Source organism: Symphalangus syndactylus, chromosome 13 (assembly GCF_028878055.3).
Source record: "Symphalangus syndactylus isolate Jambi chromosome 13, NHGRI_mSymSyn1-v2.1_pri, whole genome shotgun sequence".
NCBI lineage: Eukaryota > Metazoa > Chordata > Mammalia > Primates > Hylobatidae > Symphalangus > Symphalangus syndactylus.
The window spans coordinates 23,101,815-23,125,687 of record NC_072435.2 but is presented as its reverse complement, the minus strand read 5'-3'; the positions used below and the strand labels follow the sequence as shown (position 1 = coordinate 23,125,687).

The 23,873-nt window shown below is 55.2% G+C and overlaps 2 protein-coding genes across 3 annotated transcripts; both read right to left on the bottom strand.

Annotated features, from left to right (window-relative positions):
* Positions 1 to 256: 256 nt before the first annotated feature.
* On the bottom strand, positions 257 to 8,001 carry SBK2 (SH3 domain binding kinase family member 2). 2 transcript variants are annotated; one of them, XM_055237696.2, is made up of 6 exons: positions 7,906 to 8,001; positions 7,438 to 7,546; positions 6,885 to 7,139; positions 2,857 to 3,059; positions 1,558 to 2,052; positions 257 to 509 (listed from the first exon to the last, which is right to left on the bottom strand). In XM_055237696.2, exons 3-6 carry the CDS (start codon positions 7,135 to 7,137, stop codon positions 411 to 413), a joined length of 1,050 nt encoding a protein of 349 aa, XP_055093671.1. In that variant the 5' UTR covers positions 7,138 to 7,139; positions 7,438 to 7,546; positions 7,906 to 8,001; the 3' UTR covers positions 257 to 410. The 2 variants fall into 2 exon arrangements, with proteins under 2 accessions (XP_055093671.1, XP_055093672.1); XM_055237697.2 differs by lacking the exon at positions 257 to 509 and having other exon boundaries at positions 892 to 2,052.
* A 3,602-nt stretch (positions 8,002 to 11,603) lies between these two features.
* SBK3 (SH3 domain binding kinase family member 3) lies at positions 11,604 to 15,688 on the bottom strand. The gene is made up of 4 exons (XM_055237695.1): positions 15,644 to 15,688; positions 14,950 to 15,100; positions 14,253 to 14,455; positions 11,604 to 12,471 (listed from the first exon to the last, which is right to left on the bottom strand). Exons 1-4 carry the CDS (start codon positions 15,686 to 15,688, stop codon positions 11,794 to 11,796), a joined length of 1,077 nt encoding a protein of 358 aa, XP_055093670.1. The 3' UTR covers positions 11,604 to 11,793.
* Positions 15,689 to 23,873: the final 8,185 nt, after the last annotated feature.

The window sequence follows — 23,873 nt, the reverse complement described above, 5'->3', positions numbered from 1 at the left end:
TCCTCCACCTGTTTCTTTTTCTGTGTGTCTGTTTCTCTATCTGCATCTCTCCTTTTTCTCTCCCCCATCTCTCTGTTTCTCTGTGTATGTGTCTCTGTCTCTCTCCATCTCTCCCTGCTCTCTGTTTCTCTGTCTGTGTCTCTGTCTCTCGACCTCTGCACCGCCCCCTCCTTCCTCCACACGTCCTCTGATGCACACTCCCCTTCTCGTTCCCGAGCAGACAGACTCGCAGCAGCACTGGGATCTGAGTGCCAGATAGAGTTTATTTGCAGGGCGGCTGGGGCGAGAGAAGGCAAAACACCACAGAGAGGGCGGTGCCAGGTGGGAGGGAGACCTGACCGGAGAGAAGGAGAGAGGACGGCGGGAGGACAGGGACGGAGGGGAGGTTGCACCACACCAGACAGGCTTATTTATTTAACAGACATTTCCTGATCCCTGCTGCAGGCCACCGCTGAGTACATGGGGTCCGTCAGTAAACGGGAGGTGGCAAAGACCCCCGACTCCAGGAGCTCACAAAATAACCACAAAAAATTAGCCATACGGTTAGAAGAGGATACACACCCTAGAGCAATAGTAGAGTGGGGGGATGAGGAGGTAGACAGTAAGCATTTAGGATGCACAGCTGTAATCCCAGCACTGTGGGAGGCCGAGGTGGGAGACTCGCTCGAGGCCAGGAATTTGAGACTAGCCTGAGCAACGGAGCAAGACCCACCCCCAACCATCTCTAAAAAAAGTTAAAAATTAGCCTAGCGCGGTGGCGCATGCCTGTAGTCCCAGCTACTCAGGAGGCTGAGGCAAGAGAATTATTTGAGGCCAGGAGTTGAGACCCACCTGGGCAACATAGCAAGACTCCTCCGTCTCTAAAAAAAGTTAAAAATTAGCCTAGCGTGGTGGCGCATGCCTGTAGTCCCAGCTACTCAGGAGGCTGAGGCAGGAGGATTGTTTGAGCTGTGGATTTTGAGACTGCAGTGAGCAGAGATTGCACCACTGCACTCCAGTCTGGGAGACAGAACGAGACCCTGTCTCAAAAAAAATAAAAATGCAGGGGGCGAGGGGATGAGCCTAAAGCGTCCCGAGCAAATAGCAAGTGCAGAGTCCCTGGGGAAGGTGGCAGCAGGTACTGAGGGCCACGCGGAGGTCTGAGACCCTGGCGAAGGTGGCAGCAGGTATGGAGGGATATGCAGAGGTCTGAGACCCTGGGGAAGGTGGCGGCAGGTATGGAGGGATATGCAGAGGTCTGAGACCCTGGGGAAGGTGGCAGCAGGTATGGAGGGATATGCAGAGGTCTGAGGCCCTCATGGACCAAGGGAGGAATGCAGCCTGCAGAGAGGAGAGAGAAGGAGGACGCAGAGGGGAATCCCAAGCCCCATGGATGAAAACAGACTGAGGAGAAACCAAAAGCCGTTGGCCTTGGAGGCCCCGGGTGGGGCGGCTTCCCTTTCTGCATCCCCCGGGGCCTCCTCACTGCCCAGCCTCCTCTTCCACCGCTCCCACTTCCTCAGCCTCGCCCTCCCGCTGCCTCCAGGGGTGCCCCAGGTGCTCCCTGATGGAGCTCACAGCGCTCCTCCTTCGGGGGTGAGGGTCCAGCAGCCCCCACAGAAGCGCGTCGGCCGCGGGGGCCAGGCCGAACCAGGGCTGAGGGCGGTCCTGGGGCTGGCCCGACGCCTGCCAGATGAGGAAGTCCTCGTAGAAGGGGTCGGCCTCGGCCAGGGGCTGGTCCCAGGGGAAGTAGCCCGTGAGGAGGCAGAAGAGCAGGACGCCCAGCGCCCAGGCGTCCAGGGCGGGCTGAATGGGGAGGCCCTCGGGGAGGGGCGGGGGCGCGCAGAGCTCGGGGGCCGTGTAGGGGATGGGCGGCCCGGCCAGGCGCAGCAGGGTCCCGCGAGGCCTCGTGTGGCCGAAGTCGGTCAGCTTGAAGCGCCGGCAGTCCGGGTCGCACACCAGGACGTTCTCCGGCTTCAGGTCCCGGTACACCAGGCCGCGGGCGTGGATGTACTCCAGGGCGGAGGCCAGCTGGGCGGCGCAGCGGTGCACTGCGGGCTGCGGGAGGCCCACCTGCGGGGAGAGGGGTCAGGGCCCAGTGCCCCCAGACCACGGAAGGCAACCGAGACCGGGGTCCTCTCCTCCTCCCAGGGAGCAGGCCCCGGACACTAAGGAGGCGGGTAAGGAAGACGGTGAATAGTTGGCCCCGTGAGGCCGAGTGTGACCTGTGAGGCCTGTGGGTTTAGGAGGCCTAGGTGACCCCATAAGGCCTACTGTGACCCCGTGGGGCCCGTGGGTTTATTGGGGCCTAGTGTGACCCCATGAGACCTGTAGGTTTAGTGGGGCCTAGGGTGACCCTGTAAGGCCTAGTGTGACCTGTGAGGTCTGTGGGTTTAGGGGGCCTAGGGTGACCCCATAAGGCCTAATGTGACCCTATGGGGCCTGTGGGTTTAGGGGGCCTAGGGTGACCCTGTGAGGCCTAGTGTGACCTGTGAGGCCTGTGGGTTTAGGAGGCCTAGGGTGACCCTGTGAGGCCTAGTGTGACCCTATGGGGCCTGTGGGTTTAGTGGGGCCTGGGGTGACCCTGTAGGGCCTGTAGGTTAAGCGGGGCCTAGGGTGACCCTGTAGGGCCTGTGACTTGATTGGGGTCCATTGTGACCTGGTGCTGCCTGGTGAGTCTCCACAATGTATCGTGTGAGTTCTGTGATGTCTATGAACTCCAAAGAGGCCTAACAACTCCTGTGGGCCCCGCGAAGGGCCTCCGGGGCGTAGGGGAGGCCCAACGCAGTGGCTGTGGCTCCTGCGGCCCAGGCTGCTCAGGACATTCCTGGGAGGCCGGTGAGGCACTCGGAGGCAGCTTGGGGTCTGCCTACGCACCTTGGGCTCGATGAAGGCCATGAGGTCCCCGTGCAGGACGGGCTCCGTGAGGAAGCTGTAGGAGTGTGCCGACTCGATGCCAATGCCGTAGGCCGTCACGATGGCTGAGTGCGCGCCCAGCGAGAGCCCCACACAGAACTCGTACAGGAAGCCGCGGAGGGACGTGCGGGGTTTCGGGAGCTGCTTCAGTGCCAGGGCTGTGCCTGGGGCAGCAGGGACAGGTGTGGGAGGTGAGCAGCAGCCAAGGGCCACCTGGGCCAGCTGCTCTGTTCCCCTGTGGTCCCCCGATGGCCCCTCAGCGTGGACTCTTTCCCATAGACCATCTCCACCTCCTCCAACTCCCACCTCCCTCCTGAGCCCACCCTAACAGCATAGCCACCCAAGCAAGCATCACCAGCGGTGCCAATAGTTACAGCACGCTGGGGCCCAGCTGGGGGCTCAGGCCTGCGATCCCAATGGTTTCAGAGACCGAGGCGGGAGGATCCGTTGGGGCCAGGAGTTTGAGACCAGCCCGGACAACACAGTGAGACCCTACCTCTAAAAAAAGTTTTAAAAAGGCCGGGCACTGTGGCTCACGCCTGTAATCCCAGCACTTTGGGAGACTGAGGCGGGTGGATTGCTTGAGGTCAGGAGTTCGAGACCAGCCTGGTCAACATGGTGAAACTCCTTCTCTACTAAAAACACAGAAAACTAGTCAGTTGTGGTGGCGCATGCCTGTAATCCCAGCTACTCGGCCGGCTGAGCAGGAGAATTGCTTGAACCCGGGAGGCAGAGGTTGCAGTGAGCCGAGATTGTGCCACTGCACTCCAGCCTGGGGGACAGAGTGAAAAAAATTAAAAAAAAAATTTGCTGGGCATGGTGGCATCTCTAAAAAATTAAACAATAACAGTACGTGGTGAATTTCTACCCTGCTTTCTTACAAGCCTATAGCCATGGAGATGGAGGGATACCATGAAATTTCTCCAATGACCTCGTTTGACTTCTCATGACAGCAAACCCGTGTTTGAGGCAAAAAGGTATTTTTGAGACACCTGGGGAAAAGGTAACCTACACTGAGGAAGAAAGCCAAGTAGGAATTGTGGATTTTGTCACGTGTGGAAACAACTTCCTAGAAGCTAAACTCCCTGAAGACAGGAACTTCTGATGTCTTCCCTTTTTTTTTTTGAGATGCAGTTTCATGCTTGTTGTCCAGACTGGAGTGCAGTGGCGTGATCTCGGCTCACTGCAACCTCTGCCTCCCGGGTTCAAGCGATTCTCCTGCCTCAGCCTCCTGCGTAGCTGGGATTACGGGCACCTGCCACCATACCCAGTTAATTTTTGTGTTTTTAGTAGAGATGGGGTTTCACCATGTTGGTCAGGCTAGTCTCGAACTCCTGGCCTCAGGTGATGACCCACCTCAGCCTCCTGAAGCATGGGGATTACAGGTGTGACCCACTACACACGCCTTTTTTTTTTTTTTTTTTTTTTTTTTAAGACAGGGTCTTTCTCTGTCGTCCAGGCTGGAGTGCGGCAGCACAATCGTGGCTCCTACAACCTCCGCCTCCCAGGCTCAAGCAATTCTCCTGCCCAAGCTCCCCAAGTAGCTGGGACTACAGTCATGCACCACCACTGGGCTAACTGCACACCAAGCTAATTTTTTTTTTCCCCTGACACCAGAAATTCCTGCTAACTGGCTAAGTTTTTTAAAAAAAATTTGTAGAGACGGTCTCACTATGTTGCCTAGGCTGGTCTCAAACTCCTAGGCTCTAAGCAATCCTCCTGCCTTGGCCTCCCAAAGTGCTGGGATTACAGGCGTGAGCCACCGCGCCCGGCTTGGTTTCTTTGATTTCTGAGCCATCAGCTGCCAGGGTGCAACCTTCCCCATCACAAGGCCGTGTGTGACTGGGATAAATTCCCTCCTTATCGGCCCAGCACAGTGGCTCATGCCTATAATCCCAGCACTTTGGGAAGCCAAGGTGGGCGGATCACTTGAGGTCAGGAGTTCAAGATCAGCCTGGCGAACATGGTGAAACCCCATCTCTACTAAAAAATACAAAAATTAGCCGGTGTGGTTGCACGTGCCTGTAATCCCAGCTACTCTGAAGGCTGAGGCAGGAGAATCACTTGAACCCAGGAGGCAGAGGTTGCAGTGAGCCGAGATTGTACCACTCCACTCACTGCAGCCTGGGTGACAGAGCAAGACTCCATCTCCAAAAAAGAAAAAAAAAAAAAAAAAGAAAGAAAGGCCGAGTGCAGTGGCTCACACCTGTAATCCCAGCACTTTGGGAGGCCCAGGCAGGTGGATCACTTGAGGTCAGGAGTTCAAGACCCGCCTGGCCAAAATGGTGAAATCCCATCTCTACTAAAAATACAAAAATCAGCCAGGTGTGGTGGTGCATGCCTGTAGTCCCAGCTATTCGGGAGGCTGAGGCAGGAGGATTGCTTGAACCCGGGAGGTGTAGGTTGCAGTGAGCCGAGATTGTGCCACTGTACTCCAGCCTGGGTGACAGAGTGAGACTCTGTCTCAAAAAAATAAAAATAAAAATAAAAAATAAAAAAGTTCCCTCCTTATCGAAAACACCGGCCGTCCCCGCCCACTCTGCAGCCAGATGCAGTGGGGTCTCTTCCGCGTGTTCACAGCACTCCTGATCACTGCCGCAATGGCCACGCCACCCGGTGTTGGCGATCCCTGCCCATCTATGCTCCCCACAGTGCCCTGAGCTTCTTAACGACGGTGGCATGCTCAAGGCCCCAGCATCATGCAGCCCAGGGGCAGGTGTGCTGGAGGTCTCCAATGCAGGTTCAGTGAAACGCCCATGGAGGGGCCTCATTGGCAACGGCCCCGCCCGTTACTGCTCATGCCTCCGGCTTTGCGAGCACCCAGGGCTGGATCTCTGCGTCTGCGGCTCTTCCTGAGGTGTGCTGTTGTGTGGCTGTGTTATTGCCCTCTGTGTTATTACTGAATTGTGTCTCCCCAAAACTCGTATGTGGGAATCCTAACCCCCCCATTGCTGAATGTGGCTGTATTTGGAGATGGGGTCTTTAAAGAGGTAAAATGAGGTCACTAGAGTGGGTGGGCCCTCATCCAGTGTGACTGGTGTCCTTATAAGAAGAGCAGAGCAGGACACAGACGCACACAGAGGGACGACCATGTGAGGACACCGGGAGAAGACGGCCAAATGCAAGCCAGGGAGAGAGGCCTCAGGAGAACCAACCCTGCTGACATCTTGATCTCAGGCTTTCAGCCTCCGGAGCTGTGAGGAAACAGAGCTCTGTTGTTGGCCGGGCACGGTGGCGCACGCCTGTAATCCCAGCACTTTGGGAGGCTGAGGCAGGAGGACCACTTGAGGCCAGTTTGAGACCAGCCTGGGCAACACAGTGAGACCCCATCTTGAAAAAAAAATTTAAAAATTAGCCGGGCATGGTGGCATGTGACTGTAGTCTCAGCTACTTGCAGGGCTGAGGTGGGAGGAACCCTTGAGCCCAGGAGGTCAAAGCTGCAGTGAGCTATGACTGCACCACTGCACTCCAGCCTGGACAATAAGACCCTGTCTGAAAAAAAAAAAAAAAAAAAAAAAAAGAAAAGAAAAGAAAGAAGGCCGGGCACAGTGGCTCATGCCTGTAATCCCAGCATTTTGGGAGGCCGAGGCAGGCGGATCACTGGAGGCCAGGAGTATGAGACCACCCTGGCCAACAGAGCGAAACCTCATCTCTACTAAAAAAGAAAAATACACACAAATGTAGCTGGGTGTGGTAGTGCATGCCTATAGTCCTAGCTACATGGGAGGCTGAGGCAGGAGGATCACTTGAACCTGGGAGGTGGAAGTTGCAGTGAGATTGCGCTACTGCACTCCAGCCTGGGCGACAGAGCCAGACTCTGTCTCAAAAACAACCAACCAACCAAAAAAACAAAAAACAAAAAACACACAGCTTTGGAGGGTAGAGATAAGACTTGATTCAGGCCTACCAGCCTCCCCAGCCTGGGCTACCCCAGGCCCGTGCCCCGCCCCCAGCTGAACCCTGCCACCTCCGGCTCCACAGCCTTGTACCTTTCTGACGATGGGTGACCAGAAGGACGCGGCCATAGCGACCCTGGCCCAGGGGACGCACTTCCTCGTAGAGCTCGTCCACCTCGGCTCGGACCAGGGTCTGAGCACTCAGTGTCATCATGTCCTCCAGCGCCCGGGCAGCCTCCTGGCCCTGCTGGAGCTCCTCTAACGTCAGGCCACCCAGACCCTCCTCCTCGCTGTCCTCTGAAGCCCCTGCCTCCGCCGGCCCTTCCTCAGACTGTTTGCCAGGCATCTCTGCAAGAACAGAGAGGGGAACCCAGGCTCAGGTCCCAGGCCCAAGGGAGGAGGGGACTGGAGGTCTGGACTCCTGGGTCTGAGGGAGGAGGGGCTGGGGGCTCATCGCACTTCTCATTGTGACTCAGTCTCCCTCTTGGTGAGAGGTGGGGAGACAAGTCTGGTGTGAGTTCAAGCCCCAGGTCACAGATGTCCCTGCCCCCACATCCCTGCGCGGCGGCCGCCACCCGCCACCCTGAGGTTGAAAGATGAACCAGATAACTGAGACTCCCCCATCTTGTTTCCAAAGCAAACAGACCTGGGCCCTGGGGGTGGATGAGTAGACGCTGTCTCCTGAGAACAAACAGGTGCTCTTGGGCTCAGGGCTGGAAGGGCGGGCTGTGCAGAGGGCCTGGGACGCCTGGGTCCTGCATGGGACTGAGCACTTGGGATCAGTCCCCAAGCTCCTGACAGGCCTGGGGTCCCACTTTCACAGCCCAGCCACCTCCCTCAGACCCAGCCCCCCAGCCCCTCCTCCGCCAGACCCAGGGGTCCAGGCCCCCCAGCCCACCTCTCTCCCGGAACCTCATACAATTCACACAACTGGGGACCCCCCCGATTCTGTTTCCCTCACCCTCCACTGCTCTACAGCTTCCAGGTGCAGCCCGAGCTCCCCTGAGGGACCGAGGACTCAGGCCACCTGGCACAGTCACCCTCAGGTGCTGCCCATCTCAGGCCAGGGCACCTTGCCCACCTCCCAACCTGGGCTCAGACCTCCAGACCTCACCTCCTCCAAGGCCCGCCTGACCCTTCGGCCGCTGGCTGTGGTCAGTGCCCGGCACTTAGGGCCCATGCCAGCAGAGGCCTGCCCAGGAGCAAGACCCCGCCCCGACTTTGGGGGTCGTAAGGCCCCGCCCCTGGGCCCGCCCCTTCTGCCCCCACTGGGAGCAGAGCGACATCGTGCGATGACTCCTGGAACTGGCTGTGGTTAGGCGAATACCCTGACCCAAGAGCTGAGCCCTCCTCCCTCAGACCCAGGAGTCCAGGCCCCCAGCGCCTCCTCCCTCAGACCCAGGAGTCCAGGCCCCCAGCCCCTCCTCCCTCAGACCCAGGAGTCCAGGCCCCCAGCCCCTCCTCCCTCAGACCCAGGAGTCCAGGCCCCCAGCCCCTCCTCCCTCAGACCCAGGAGTCCAGGCCCCCAGCCCCTCCTCCCTCAGACCCAGGAGCCCAGGCCCCCAGCCCCTCCTCCCTCAGACCCAGGAATCCAGGCCCCAGCCCCTCCTCCCTCAGACCCAGGAGTCCAGGCCTTAGCTTCCCCCACCCATTTGAAGTTTTCAGGCAGAACTGAGGGCTCCCCTACCCCCCTCAAGGGCCCTCTCTTCCCAGTTGCTCCACCACCTGCTTCCCGCCCCCCTAAGTCTGAGGTCATCCCACACTGCATCGTTCTGGAATCTCATTGTCTCATTCTTTCCCCAAACAAGACCCCAGCATCTGATCCCCCGGACACCCCTCTCCAAGCACTTGTGTCTGACCTGTCAATGGGGCATTGATGGGGCAGCTGGGTGGGGTCAAGGCAGGGGTGGGTTCCAGAAATGATTTCATTTGCTACACGGGACCCGGACTCCTGGGCCTGAGGGAGGAGGGGCTTGAGGACCTGGACTCCTGGGTCTGAGGGAGGAGGGTCTGAGGGCTCCTGATTCCAAAGAGAGGAATCACAATAAAAATAGTTTGAAAGCGCACAACAGGAATACAGGCCAGTGAGTGCCTCCCTGCTGTAAGCACAGGGAGATTGAGCCCCACGCGGAAGTCCCCAAGCCTTGGGCCACAGTGGGACTTCACACCCCTGTTTTTCTCTGGGACGGTTGCACCCACCCTTCAGGGTTTTTTATTTCTTTTTTTTTTTTTTTTTTTTTTTGCTTTTTGAGACGGAATCTCGCTCTGTCGCCCAGGCTGGAGTGCAGTGACGTGATCTCGGCTCACTGCAACCTCCAACTCTTTGGTTCGAGTGATTCTCTCGCCTCAGCCTCCCGAGTAGCTGGGATTACAGGCGTTCGCCACCATGCCTGGCTAATTTTTGTATTTTTTAGTAGAGACAGGGTTTCACCATGTTGGCCAGGATGGTCTTGATCTCCTGACCTGGTGATCCACCCGCCTCGGCCTCCCAAAGTGCTGGGATTACAGACGTGAGCCACTGTGCCTGGGCTATTTTTATTTTTTTGAGACAGGGTCTTGCTCTGTTGCCCAGGCTGAGTGCAGTGGCCCGATCTCAGCTCACTGCAATCTCCACCTCCCAGGTTCAAGTGATTCTCATGCCTTGGCCTCCGGAGTAGCTGGGACTACGGGTGCCTGCCACCACTCCTGGATAATTCTTATATTTTTAGTAGAGACAGGGTTTTACCATGTTGGTCAGGCTGGCCTCGAACTCCTGACGTCAGGTGGTCCACCTGCCTCAGCCTCCCAAAGTGCTGGGATTACAGCCGTAAGCCACCGTGCCCGGCCCACCCTTCAGGTTTCTACTGCCATGACTGATGTGAAATCACTTAATTTTTTTAAATAAACTTTTTATTTTGGAATCATTTTAGGTTTATAAAATGGTTGCCAAGATCCTGCGGAGAGTTCCCATGCACCCTCCCCCAGCCTCCCCCGGTGTCGGCATCGCGATGCAAACCATGAGACGTCTGTCAAAACTACGAGGCTTACAGTTGGGCCAACACCAGACTGTTATTTCAGCAGTGCTTCCACGATGGATGGAGCCCAGGATGCCGTGTTGTATGTGGTGAGCTCACTTCCCAGTCTAGAAGCATATCTTCCTACTTAGGAAACACAGTTTCCGGTTCCGGACCCTCCACTGGGCTGGGGTCTCGGATTTGGATCTAGTTCGTCCCCGTCCTGCAGGTGTGAACCTGCACAAGCCAGGCTCCGTGTCCTGTCTGGGAGGTGCCGTGGGACCGCGGGGCGCGGGCTGGCCTTGGTGAGGAAGGAGACCCATGGGTACCAGGCCTGGCTCTTAGGATTGACGGGTCTGAGAAAGGCGGACGGAGCTGGGACAATCACAATGCGTGGTGCTCTGTGGGAGCAGAACTGGGAAGGATCTAAATATGGAGAAGACCAGGTCCAGCCTGGACAGTCAGAAAGAGACATGGATTGTTCTAATACAAGTTCCCCAGGAGGCCAGAGAGGGCTGGGGGTGGGGGACACTTTCTGGAGCCATGGGACAGGGGGAAGATGCTCTCGGTGGAGGCCACACAGTGTGCCAATGTCTGACAGCAGCTGTGCGTGCATGTGTGTGCATGCGTGTGTGTGCATGCATGTGTGTGCGCATGCATGTGCTTGTGCGTGCTAGTGCATCTGTGTGCACATGCATGCATGCGTAAGTGTGTGCATGCATGTGTGCGTGTGTGTGCGCATCTATGCGTGTGTGTGTACGTGTGAGTGCATGCATGTGTATGTGCATATGTGTGCGTGCATGTGTGCACACGTGTGTGCGTGTGTGTGTGTGTGCATGTGTGTGTTCTCACATGTGTAGATTTAGGTCCAGAACAGATGAGTGGCTCCTGTGACATCACCCACAGCCCAGAGAAATGGGAGCAGTGGAGGGTGAGGTTTACATGGTGTCGGATCTTAAAGTTCAGATCTTGTGACATGGACAGTGGGAGCCACTGAAGGTCTTAGGGGACAGGAGTGATCCCATCAGAACTCCATGATGGCCAGGCGTGGTGGCTCATGCCTATCATCCCAGCACTTTGGGAGGCCAAGACGGGTGGATCATTCGAGGTCAGGAGTTCGAGACCAGCCTGGCCAACATGGTGAAACCCCCACCTCTACTAAAAATACAAAATTAGCCGGGTATGGTGGTGCGGGTGTAATCCCAGCTACTTGGGAGGTTGAAGCAGGAGAATCACTTGAACCTGGGAGGGGGAGGTTGCAGTGAGCCGAGATTGCACCACTGCACTCCAGCCTGGGTGACAAAGCGAGGCTCCTCGAAAAAAGAAAAAGAGGTCCATGATGAGCATTCAGCATGTCCTCAGCACAGAAACACACCAGGCAGGGTGTGGGTGGTGGTGGGGACCAGTGCCTTCCTTCAAGAAGACACACTCTGGGCCAGACGCGGTGGCTGACGCCTGTGATTCCAGCACTTTGGGAGGCCGAGGCGGGTGGATCACGAGGTCAGGAGATCGAGACAATCCTAGATAACAAGGTTAAATGCCGTCTCTACTAAAAATACAAAAAATTAGCCGGGCGTGGGGTGGTGAGTGCCTGTAGTCCCAGCTACTCGGGAGGCTGAGGCAGGAGAATGGCGTGAACCCGGGAGGCGGAGCTTGCAGTGAGCTGAGATCGCACCACTGCACTCCAGCCTGGGCGACAGAGTGAGACTCCGTCTAAAAAAAATAAAAATGAAAAAGAAGACACTCTGGATGGAGGGAAGAGGAAAGGTCCTTGAGGGAGGGAGGGCTGGGAGCCTGGATCCTGCATCTGAGAGAGAAGGGGCAGGAGCTGGGCTCTTGGGTCCTCAGTTGGAAGAGGAATGTGCGTCCAAGCCCAGCGTTCCGTAGGGAGAGTGTAATGTGTTCCCTCTCTGTCCTCCCGGGTGCAGCTGTCTCTCCATCCAGGTGGCCCTGGGGGCTGGGGGAAGGGCCTCTGGCCCAGGCTCTGGCCACCTGTCTCCGTCACCTGGTCAGGGAGCTCCCCCATCTGTCCCCGTCCTCCCACCACTTTTGCCGTCATCGCCCTCATCTGTCCACTCTTCCAGGCTTGAGCCTCCCTCCTCCCCGTCCTCATAGGACACGCTCCCCAAAACCCCAGGTCCCTCTCTGTTCCCCTGCAACCCCCAGTCGTCCCCCAGGAAGTCCAGGACAGCCAGTGGGGGGCTCCTAGTCTCGGGATCCAGGTCCAGAAGCCCCTGGAGCAAGGCCAGGGCTGGGGGCGCAAACTGGTCCCAGGGTGGTGGTGGCCGAGGTGGCTGAGGCTTGGTGGTTACCCAGCTAGCAAAGGCCTCGAACTCAGGGTTGGGGGCCAGTGCCACATCCCAAGGGAAACAGGCAGTGGCAGCACAGAAGAGAAGCACCCCCAGGCCCCAGGAGTCCACGGCTGGCCGCAGAGGTAGGGTGTCGGGCGGTAGCAGGAGGCAGAGCTCAGGTGGTGCCGTGGGCAGAGGCACTGGTGGGGCAGGGGTCGGGCTGCCCTCTGGCCGGGTCAGACCCAGGTCTCCCAGGGCCACACGGCTGCAGACCGGGTCGAAGACCAGCACGTTGTCCGGCTTGACATCTGCATGGACCAGCCCCCGGCTGTGGAGGAAGTCCAGAGCTCCTGCCAGCTGGGCCACCACCCGCTTCACCAGCAGTTCTGGGAGGCCCTGAGGTCAAGAAGACAGGAGGAGGGTCAGAGTCTCTTGGTTTTGTCTTTTTTATGTTGTCCAGGCTGGTCTCAAACTCCTGGCCTCAAGCGATCCTCCTGCCTTGGCCTCCCAAAGTGCTGGGATTATAGGCATAAGGCACCACACCAGTGGCTTCCTTCTTCTGAATAATTCTTGAAAGAGGCTCCAGGCTCCTAAGTCCTAAAAGTGTGACTCTTGGGGTTTGAGAATCTAGAACCCCAGACTAGTGGCTACCTCCAGTGTTCCCACCACATGCCCCCAAAGACTTTCTCTCCATCGTCCTCAACCTCAACCTGCAGCCATATCTGCACTCCCATAGACCAACTCCCAGCTGGTGTCCCAGTTTTCCCCACTGGAACCCCAGTTATAACCAGTAGCTCCTTCTTTTAGCTTCTTTCAAAGATTCTCCTAACTCAAATACTCAGGCCCACTGTGAACTTTTCTCATATATCTTTTGTAAACTGACCATCCAGATCTTCTCCAGTGAGAACTCAAATTTCATTCTTAACCCTAATCTTAGTCTTATATGAGACTAAACCCCATCTCTAACTCAGAGGCTTTTCTAAAATTCCCCAGTTTATTTCATCAATTGATTATCTATCCATCTAGCCAGCCAGCTGGCCAGGCAGCAATTCATCCATGAAGCCATCCATCCTTCCAACAGTATTCAACAGTGTGTCCATCCAACATCCGTTCCACCAACCAGTCAGCAATCCAATACGTTGTTCTATTATTTAATGTCAACATCCATATATTCATCCTCCCTTGCTTCCTTTCACCCATCCACTCACCATCCATTTATTATCCATCCACCAATCCTTCCATCCACCCACCCATCCATCCACTCAACCAATCCTTCCATCCACCCACCCACCCATCCACTCATCAATCCATCCACTCACTCACCCACCAAGCCTTCCATCCATCCATCCATCCATCCCTCCATCCATCCGTCCGTCCATCCATCCATCCATCCACCCACCCACCAATCCTTCCTTCCATCCATCTATCCATCCACCCACCCATCCATCTACCAATCCTTCCTTCCACCCATCTATTCACCCATCCATCTGTCCACTCACCAATCCTTCCATCCTTCTAATTCTCAATGAGACTCATTCATCCACATGTACCTTCCTCATCCCCTTCCTTCTTTTGTTCCTTCCATTTATCCCTAACTTTATCTCAAATCCAAAATCTATTCCTGAAACTATCCCTATCCCTAATCTCCAAACTCAAGAGACCCTAGAATCTCATGGGTTCTGTCCTGACCTGGTCTCCTTTCTAGAAGAAACCCCATTACAGCCCATCTCCAACTCAGTCTATATACACATCCTCAACCATCTCTGCTTCTCTCTGCAACCCCATTCATGCTTTTCTCCATACTCACAATCAATCTATAATCAACTCTAAACTCAACCCACTCAACTCCACCTGTGCCTATGGCCTAACCTCAGTGTCAACCAAAATCCCAAACCTGTCTCCCTCCCCACCCGCTTCATTGACTCCAGTCCATCCTCAATCCCACCCCCAGCTCCCTGCCCTTCCACGCTTGGGTTTGGGTGATTGGATGGATTAGGGTTGAAGTCAGGCATGGAACCTCGTTGAGAATTAGAAAGGGGGAGGTCATGTGGGGGCTCAGGGTGGAGATGGGTTGGGCGGGCCCTGATTTGGGGGTCAGAGTTGGAGATAGAGGCAGGGCTTGGGACAGAGTTGGACCTGGGATAAGCGCTCCCAACCTTTGTCCCTCGTGGCCTCACCCTTTCCTGCAGCATCCCGCTGAGGTCCCCACAGGGCGCGTACTCCTGGGCAAAGGCAAAATAGCGGGGGGTCTGTAGGGGTCCTGCCAGGGTCTGCAGCAGGCCTGGGTGTGCAGAGACGCAGCGGCCCACACAGAACTCCCTCAGGAAGGTGCTTCTCAGGACCAAATCCCGACGCAGAAGCTTCAGAGCCACAGCTGGACCTGCCGGAGAGATGGGTCGGAGGGACACTCAGGTGGCTCCAGTCCTGCTGTGGGGCCTGAGGGAAGCCGTGTAACCTCTCTAAGCCTCACACTTCTCATGGGCAGCACGGGCTCCTGTCTGTGAAGTGTGGGTGGGAGGAGACCTTCTTTGAAGACCCTCCTTGCTCTGCCTCGGACTGTGGCGTGGGCTTGCACAGCCGCCTCACCCTCTCCGGGCCTCAGTTTCCCCTGGCATCAAGTAAGAGACATGGTGGTGACTTGGGTTCCAACCTGAGTTGCATACCTGTCTTGCTGTGGGACCGTAGGCAGCCCCTCACCCTCTCTGGGGTGGGGCCTGTGTTTCTCAGAAGATCCCAGAGCTCTTAACTTCCAGAGGGCCCCCACCGAGAAGGGTCCCCATCAGCTCCTCCTGGGAATGCCCGCTGTCTGGGTGGCTTCCGAGAACGCTTATTGTGGGGCAGTTGGGGAGGCTGCCCTTGGGTGGCCAAACTCACCCCCCTGGTGAGGCTGGGCGAGGAGCACGCGGCCGTAGGAGCCAGAGCCCAGCTTCCGGATGAGGTGGTACCGGTCCCGAAGGCTCCTCACTGGGGTCACCCTGCTGGCTGTCAGCTCCACCAGCCGTTGGAGGGCTGTGGCTGTGTCCTCCTATGGGAGAGGGGCAGGGTGAGGAGGGGGCGAGTCTGGGGTCCACTGAGAGTGGTGGGGGAGGAGGTCACGGCACAGCCCCGGGATGGAGGGTGGGGCAGGGGACAGGGGTCACTGTCCCCAGAGAGGAGGATGAGTCACAGTGACTCACCCAGACTCTGGCCACCTGTTTTTGTGTCCTGGCGAGGTTAGGGGGTCACTATCACAGAGGCCCCGCCTCCCCTGTTTGTGGGAGGGGGCCAGGAGCCTCCAGCCCTAAGTGGGGGTGCATCCTCAGCCCACACAGCCCCCCCCGCCCACCCTGGTCTCTCTCCACCGTCCTCTTCCCCTGTGCATCCCGCTGTGTGTTTCTGAGCCCATTTCTCTGGGGGCCTCGGTCTCGCTGTGTGTCCTTGGATCTCTGTCATCCTCTCTCCCTGGGTCTGGGTCTCTGAGGTCTTTGCGTTTCCCTGTTTTCTGTTTCTCTTCCTCACTTTCCCCGTGTTGTCTCCTGCCTCGGTCTCTTCTTTTCTCTGTCTTCCTCCCCTGGCTCCCGTCTCTCACCTCTGGGTCCCCATCCTCAGGGGTCTCGGAGACCCTGCGCTCCATCTCAGGGCTTCCTGATGTGGGGTGGCCCTTGGGCAGGACCCCCCCCGTCAGGGCTCCCCAGAGAGCAGCCAGCACCCCACAGATTCTCGCTGTGCAGAGCCAAGGGATGGAAGCTCGTCTGCAAGGTCAGCCTCAGTCGCCCCTTGTCTGTCCGGGTCTGTCTAGCTGGAGGAGTGTCTCTGCCTCTCTGTGCCCTCCTGCCACCCTCTGGGTGTATTCCTTGCTGTGCTTCCCAGGTGATAGCCCTTACTCCCGGCACCCTCTCTTCCCCTCCCTGTAGCCAACCCCAGTCTCTCCTTCCTTCTACACAAACACCTTTCTGTCAGCCTCTCTCTTGCTCCCTCTGTCTCTCCTCTCTCTCTGTGTGGCTTCGTCTCCTTCTCTCCCCGTCTCTCTCTCTCCGCCCTCCCTGTCTCTGTCTCGCCCTTGGGTCTCTGGGGTGGGACTCCCCCTCCCTGTCCCGTCTCTGTGGGTCGCCGGCCCCTCTCCCCTGTCCACACACTATCTCCACTCTTTCTCCACCAACTCTGGGGGGTGTCTCCACGCTCTGCTCCCTGCCTGCTCCCCTCTCTCTGTCTGTCTGTTTCCCGTCTCTCCCGGCCCCTCTGGGCATCTCCGTCCTCTCTCCCCAGTGTCTCTGCGTCTCTCTCCTCCTCTTTGTTCCTGACTCTCTCTCAAAGCCTTTGTCCCTCCCTTTCTCTGGGCCTGGGACAGGGGTGTGTGTGACAGCTCAGAGACAGAGACATCCTGTCCCCCCACACCCCTCCCTCGCCCCCTCTGACCGCTGCCCCCTCCCTCTCCCTTCCAAACTTAGACCAGCTTGGACTCTGGGCTCCAGTCCCAGGACAGATGGGACAAAACATATTGTGAACCCCCAACAAGGCCCAGGCCTGAGGGCAGAGGAAAGGGTGGGACAGACCCCTCCACACACCTGAGCTGGGATGACAGGCCCAGAGCTGAGCGCCTCTGTCTTGCCCTGGAGGCCAGGAGCACTGGTGTCCAGGGACCAGGGAACAGTTCCCAAAGCCCTCCTCCTTCACAGGAGTCCTGGTCCCAGCTCCTTCTCCCTCACACCCAGGAGTCCAGGCCCCCAGCCCCTCCTCCCTCAGACCTAGGAGTCCAGGCCCCCAGCCCCTCCTCCCTCAGACCCAGGAGTCCAGGCCCCCAGCCCCTCCTTCCCCCAGACCCAGGAGTCCAGGCCCCCAACCCCTCCTCCCTCAGACCCAGGAGTCCAGGCCCCCAGCCCCTCCTTCCCCCAGACCCAGGAGTCCAGGCCCCCAACCCCTCCTCCCTCAGACCCAGGAGTCCAGGTCCCCAGCCCCTCCTCCCTCAGACCCAGGAGTCCAGGCCCCCAGCCCCTCCTCCCTCAGACCCAGGAGTCCAGGCCCCCAGCCCCTCCTCCCTCAGACCCAGGAGTCCAGGCCCAGCCCCTCCTCCCGCAGGACTCAGGAGCTGAAGTAGCTGTGGGAAGCGCCAGGGACAGAGGTGCTCTCATGTTCTCAGCACCTGTTCCGCGCCTAGCCCTGTGCGGGGCTTTACACTGGATCCTCCCAGCTGCCCAGAGGGTCAGTATTTATCCCCAGTTAACGGAGCAGGAAACTGAGGTTCCGAGAAGCGATCGTGTTACACAAGGTCAGAAGGGGAGCGGGCCCTGGGCCAGGCCTGTGTGACTCAGAGGCCTGCTGCCTGCCCCACTCGTGTTTCCACTACTACTACAGCCCTGCTATTAATAAAGACACAGCAACAGCAGCGACGCGTAGGCGCTGGAAGGATCTGCAGGAAACCGGCTGCGGCGTTGGCCTCTGGGGAGCTGGATGGGGCCCAAGGAGGGGCAGAGGTAGAAGTTCCTTTGCGGTTCTGAGGTTAGATTGGGGAAAGTCGCAAACCTACAGAAAAGTAGAAAAAGTGCTGTCCGTGCCTGTAATCCCAGCTACCGGGGAGGCCGAGGCAGGAGAATTGCTTGAACCCCTGGGGGCAGAGGTTGTGGTGAGCCGAGATTGCACCACTGCACTCCAGCCTGGGCAACAGAGCGGGACTCCGTCTCAAAAACAAACAACAAACAAATGAACAAACAGGAATAACAAAACAAAAACAAACAAAAAAGCGCTGTCATGAACACCCATTGGCTAAACTTCACAGATGTGACCATTTGGCCATACTTTCTTGATCTTTATTTCTTTGTCGGAGGGGTGCATGCGAACTAGTTTCAAGTAAATGATAGATACTGAAGTCTTCTGGAAGTGGAAATGCTGAGCTGCCTGCTGTGTTTGCTTTAAAATCGTCTGGCCGGCCGGGCACGGTGACTCATGCCTCTAATCCCAGCACTTTGGGAGGCCAAGGCGGGCAGATCACCTGAGGTCGGGAGTTCGAGACTAGTCTGACCAACGTGGAGAAACCCCATCTCTACTACAGATACAAAAATTACCCAGGCGTGGTGGTGGGCGTCTGTAATCCCAGCTACTCAAGAGGCTGAGGCAGGAGAATCGCTTGAACCCGGGAGGCAGAGGTTGCAGGGAGCCGAGATGGCACCACTGCACCCCAGCCTGGGCGACAGAGCGAGAGTCTGTCTCAAAAAAATAAAATTAAATAAAGAATTTAAGATGGAGTCTTGCTGCATTGCCCAGGCTGGTCTCAAACTCCTAGGGTCAAGTGATCCTCCCACCTCCGTCTACCAAAGTGCTGAGAATACAGGTGTGAGCCACAGTATCCAGCCCAACAATTTCTCGAAATCAGATAATAACAAGTCTGTCTTCAATTTCTCACATTTATTGTTTTAAAAATGCCTTGGCTGGGCGTGGTGGCTCATGCCTGTAATCCCAGCACTTTGGGAGGCCGAGGCAGGTGGATCATCTGAGGTCAGGAATTGGAGACCAGCCTGACCAACAAGGTAAAACCTCCATCTCTACTAAAAATACAAAAATTAGCTGGGTATGGTGGCAGGTGCCTGTAATCCCAGCTACTCGGGAGGCTGAGGCAGGAGAATTGCTTGAACCTGGGCGGTGGAGGTTGCAGTGAGCCGAGATGGACCACTGCACTCCAGCCTGGCGGCACAGTGAGACTATCTCAAAAAAAAAAGAAAAGAAAAAAATGGCTTATTTGCTTTATGAGTCAGGAATCAACGTCAATATCCTGTATGACTTTCAGGGAACTTTTTACCACTGTGCCTTTTACATTATTTGAATTTTTCCTGTGAGTATGTGTTACTTATTCAAAAATTTTTAATGAAATAATACAGTGATGGTGATACGGTAATATGGTAACACTCGGTGCTTACTTGCTGCCAGGTCCTGGTCACGCTCTCTCGGTCTCTGTCTCTTTTTCACCTAAGACTGCATGGAGTCCTCCCAACAAGCCATGGGTCGGTAGAATGATGGTTTACAATTTCCTGATGGGGACAGTGAGGCATGAAGCGGCAGAGTCATGGGCCGCAGAGCCACAGCCAGCGAGAGGCAGAGCTGGGATGCCTCGAGGTCGGGTGACTCCAGGCTCCTCTGTGGCCCCTGCCCAGGCAGCTCCTGTGAGGCCGACCTCAGGTGCCTGGCTCCAGCTGAGCTCCTCCACTGGGGACGCAGGGCTGGCTGTGCGCTGACAAGCAAGCGCATCTGCTACTCTAGGGCCGAAAGGTCGGACTGCAGAGCCGGCCACCTGGGTGCCCCGGGAGGAGAGTGAGAGGGGACGCTGCAGGCCTCCAGCCCTCCCCCAGAGGCTCCCTGGTGATCCGAAGAGCTTTGCACCTCCCCATTTAGTAACGCCACTCTGCGGGGTCACCCGGAGTGACCTCAGCACACAGGTGTGGTGGGGGAGGTTGCAGTCCTGCAGCCCCAGGGTACACACACACCCCTCATTAAAGCTGGGCGGTGTGCCTCTCTCCTCCCCTCCCTCCTGCCCACCAGTCTCCGAGGGCTCCTTTTGTGACCGTTTCCTGGCTTTGTCCCCTCCTGGCCGAACGCGGGCATGCACACCCACAAGTTCAGTGTGTTAACAACAACAATAATAATAGTGTCCAACACTCATACTGTACTCGGTGCTGTGGCTTGTGTATTCATCTGTTATTGTCATTGTTGTGATGAGTTTTTGCAGAGACGGGGTCTCACTCTGCGGCCTCTACCCTCTCACTATGTTGGAATTCGAGGCTGCTCTTGAATTCCCGGGATGCCTCTGTGCTTTAGTTTTCCCCTATGTGGAATGAAGGTCATCCCCAGCTCCCACCCACAGTGCTATTGTTAAGAAAATTGATATGTATAATGCATAAACTAATGTACATTATAACATTATATCTGAGATAATTATTTTAGATATGATATATACTACCCTATATTATATATTAAGTGATATATGTAGTATATATCTTATGTATTATATATGCTTATGTTATTTTTAAAGTATATTCAATTAAGAAAATATATACTGAAAGAACATATAAAAATTAATTTACACTTCAAAGATTGTTCAGTTGACAATGTAACCCACCCACCATCCCACTCCATCCTTGGGCCAAAAAAGGTGAAAAGAAAAACAGAAGGAAAAACATTAAACTGATTTGCTTTATCTGGAACGAGTTAGATTATAAACTAGTAGACCAAAATCTCAGCCTTTAATAGTCATCCTGATGAGTTAACCGACCTTCACAGGAAAGGTGGAAATGTTTTCACTCCCGATTTTTATTTTTTTGTTGTTGTTTGTTTGTTTGAGACGGAGTCTCGCTTTGTCACCCAGGCTGGAGTGCAGTGGCCCGATCTCGGCTCACTGCAACCTCCACCTCCCGGGTTCAAGTAATTCTCCTGCCTTAGCTTCCTGAGTAAAGTGCTGATTACAGGTGTGAACCACCGCGCCCGGCCCACTCCTGTTTTTTTTTTTATTTTGTTTTTAAGACAGGGTCTCACTCTGACATCCAGGCTGGAGTGCAGTGGCACACAGTCACTGCTCACTGCAGCCTTGACTTCCTGGGTTCAAGAGATACTCCCACCTCAGCCTTCCAAGTAGCTGGGATCACAGGTGCATGCCACTGGGCTGGCTACTTTTTAAGTTTTTTGTAGAGATGGGATCTCACTATGTTGCCCAGGTTGGTCTCGAACTTCTGGCCTCAAGCTATCCTCTGGCCTCGGCCTCCCAACGTGCTGGGTGGGATTACAGGCGTGAGCCACCTGGCCCTTTGCTCCTGTTTTAAGACAGTAGAGCTATTTTCTTTCTATTGCACCACGTATACATTGAAAAAATATTGTTAAATAAAATAACGGATGAAAACACAAGCCATACCACCGAGCATAGTGAATGCTTAACAATTATTATTGTTGTCGACGAATGCGCTTACAGCAGTTACTATGGGCCAGGTACCGTTCTGGGGCTTTGTATACCCTTACAGTAATCTCATGTAATCCTTTTGTTCTACCTGTGACATGGGAACTATTATTTCCCGAGGCACAGACAGGCCACACGTGCTAACACGCAGCACAAAACCTTGCTGGGATTCTCTGTGACATGAAATATTTCACACATATCCCCCAAAATATAATGAGTATTCATGTCTCCACCATTCTGTTTAAGAAATATAATTCTCAGCCAGGCGCGGTGGCTCACGCCTGTAATCCCAGCACTTTGGGAGGCCAAGGTGGGTGGATCACGAGGTCAGGAGATCAAGACCATCCTGGCTAACATGGTGAAACCCCGTCTCTACTAAAACTACAAAAAAATTAGCCGGGAGTGGTGGCGGGCACCTGTGGTCCCAGCTACATGGGAGGCTGAGGCAGAAAAGTGGCGTGAATTCAGGAGGCAGAGCTTGCAGTGAGCCGAGATCGCACCACTGCACTCCAGCCTGGGCGACAGAGCGAGACTCCATCACAAAAAAAAAAAAAATTATATATATATATATATATATATATATATATATATATATAATTCTCCAGATATAATAGAAACACTGCATGCACTCGCCTCTCCAAATCCCTTCCCTTCCAAAAGTCACCACCGTCTCTGATGAGGCATTTATTATTCTTTGATTACAAAAGACTTTTGTTACATAGTATAAATCCATAACTGCTAGAGAGTATTCTTGCATGTTTCTAAATGTTTGTATAAATAGTATGGTGTTCCCGACCTTCTGCAGCCTGTTTTATCCTCACCAGCTGGACACTGCTTGCAAGGGATTGTTACACACAGCTCAGGCCCCTTCCTTTGCAAAGACGTTTAATCTTCCAGTACGTGGACATACTGTCTTCCAGGGATCCATTCTTCTGGTGATGGACATTTTAGGTTTCTCCAGTACTGTGCTCTTAGTAGCAAGCAGGGCAAATACTATTCTTTTTTTTTTTTGAGATGGAGTCTCACTCTGTCGCGAAGGCTGGAGAGCAGTGGCGCGATCTTGGCTCACTGCAAGCTCCGCCTCCTGAGTTCACACCATTCTTCTGCTTCAGCCTCCCGAGTATTTGGGACTACAGGCTCCCACCACCACGCCCGGCTAATTTTTTGTGTTTTTTTTTAGTAGAGACGGGGTTTCACCGTGTTAGCCAGGCTGGTCTCGATCTCCTGACCTCGTGATCCGCCCGCCTCGGCCTCCCAAAGTGCTGGGATTACAGGCGTGAGCCACCGCGCCCGGCCAAAGAATATTCTTGTACGTGTTGCTTTGTGCTAAGTGCCATGTTTTCTCTGGGGTATTGGCCTCAAGGTGGAATTCCTGGGTCAGAGGACAGGAGAATGGGCAGCTTTCTTAGACATTCTCACGTGACTCTCCAGGGTGGTTGTATCTGATATTTTTGGTTGTTTGTGGGTTTTGTTGTTGTTTTGTTTTCAGTTCAGAGATCCCTTTGAGAATCTGAAGAAGGCTGCAGAGACTTGTGTGGTCCAATACAGAAACCACTGGTCATGTGTGGCTCTAAGGCATTAGAAACGTGGCTGTTTCAAACTGAGACGTGCTGTCAGCATACAATAAACTCTGCGATTGAAAAAGAGAGTGTTGGCCAGGCGCGGTGGCTCACGCCTGCTGTAATCCTAGCACTTTGGGAGGCTGAGATGGGCGGATCACGAGGTCAGGAGATCGAGACCACCCTGGCTAACACGGTGAAACCCCGTCTCTACTAAAAATACAAAAAAAAAATTGGCCAGGCACGGTGGCTCACGCTTGTAATCCCAGCACTTTGGGAGGCCGAGGCGGGCGGATCACGAGGTCAGGAGATCGAGACCACGGTCAAACCTCGTCTCTACTAAAAATACAAAAAAATTAGCCGGGCGTGGTGGCGGGCACCTGTAGTCCCAGCTACTCGGAGAGGCTGAGACAGGAGAATGGCGTGAACCCGGGAGGCGGAGCTTGCAGTGAGCCGAGATCGCGCCACTGCACTCCAGCCTGGGCGACAGAGCAAGACTCCGTCTCAAAAAAAAAAAAAAAAAAATTAGCCGGGCGCGGTGGCAGGTGCCTGTAGTCCCAGCTACTCGGGAGGCTGAGGCAGGAGAATGGCGTGAACCCAGGAGGCGGAGCTTGCAGTGAGCCGAGATGGTGCCACTGCACTCTAGCCTGGGTGAAAGAGTGAGACTCCGTCTCAAAAAAAAAAAAAAAAAAAAAAAAAAGAAAGAAAAAGAGAGTGTCAGCTAGCTCTGATTTATTATTTATTTGTTTGTTTGTTTGAGACCGATTCACTCTGTTGCCCAGGCTGGAGTGCAGTGGTGCCATCTCAGATCACTGCAACCTCCACCTCCTGGGTTCAAACAATTCTCGTGCCTCAGCCTCCAAAGTAGCTGGGATTACAGGCGTGCCACTGCATCAGGCTAATTTTTTTGTATTTTTAGTAGAGATGGGGTTTTGCCATGTTGGCCAGGTTGGTCTCAAACTCCTGGCCTCAAATGATCTGCCTGGCTCGGCCTCCCAAAGTGCTGGACACCAGCCACCCTGCCTGGACAACTGATTTTTATATCAATTACATGTTGACATGATAATGTTTGGATACACAGTTGCTCTCATTTGAAGATTTCGTATTCACAAATTTTCCCATTCCCTAAAATTGATTTGTAACGCCCAAATCACAGTGCTGGCCCAGTGTGGTGGCTCACACCTGTAATCCCAACACTTTGGGGCCCAGGCAGGAGGATCATTTGAGCCCAGGAGTTCGAGAACAGCCTGGGAAACACAGCTGGTCTTGCCAAGACCAGCTTAGGAAACGTATTGAGACCCTATCTCTATAAAAAAAAAATCTATTTT

Excerpts from the sequence above, each read along its gene's own strand:
- SBK2 (XM_055237696.2), bottom strand. The coding sequence starts at position 7,137 with ATGCCTGGCAAACAGTCTGAGGAAGGGCCGGCGGAGGCAGGGGCTTCA. Across the intron at positions 3,060-6,884 it reads GGTCACCCATCGTCAGAAAG|GCACAGCCCTGGCACTGAAG; the intron begins GTACAAGGCTGT and ends CTGCTGCCCCAG. Across the intron at positions 2,053-2,856 it reads TGGCCTTCATCGAGCCCAAG|GTGGGCCTCCCGCAGCCCGC; the intron begins GTGCGTAGGCAG and ends CTCTCCCCGCAG.
- SBK3 (XM_055237695.1), bottom strand. The coding sequence starts at position 15,688 with ATGGAGCGCAGGGTCTCCGAGACCCCTGAGGATGGGGACCCAGAG. Across the intron at positions 15,101-15,643 it reads CTGAGGATGGGGACCCAGAG|GAGGACACAGCCACAGCCCT; the intron begins GTGAGAGACGGG and ends CCTCTCCCATAG. Across the intron at positions 12,472-14,252 it reads GCGGGATGCTGCAGGAAAGG|GGCCTCCCAGAACTGCTGGT; the intron begins GTGAGGCCACGA and ends TCTTGACCTCAG.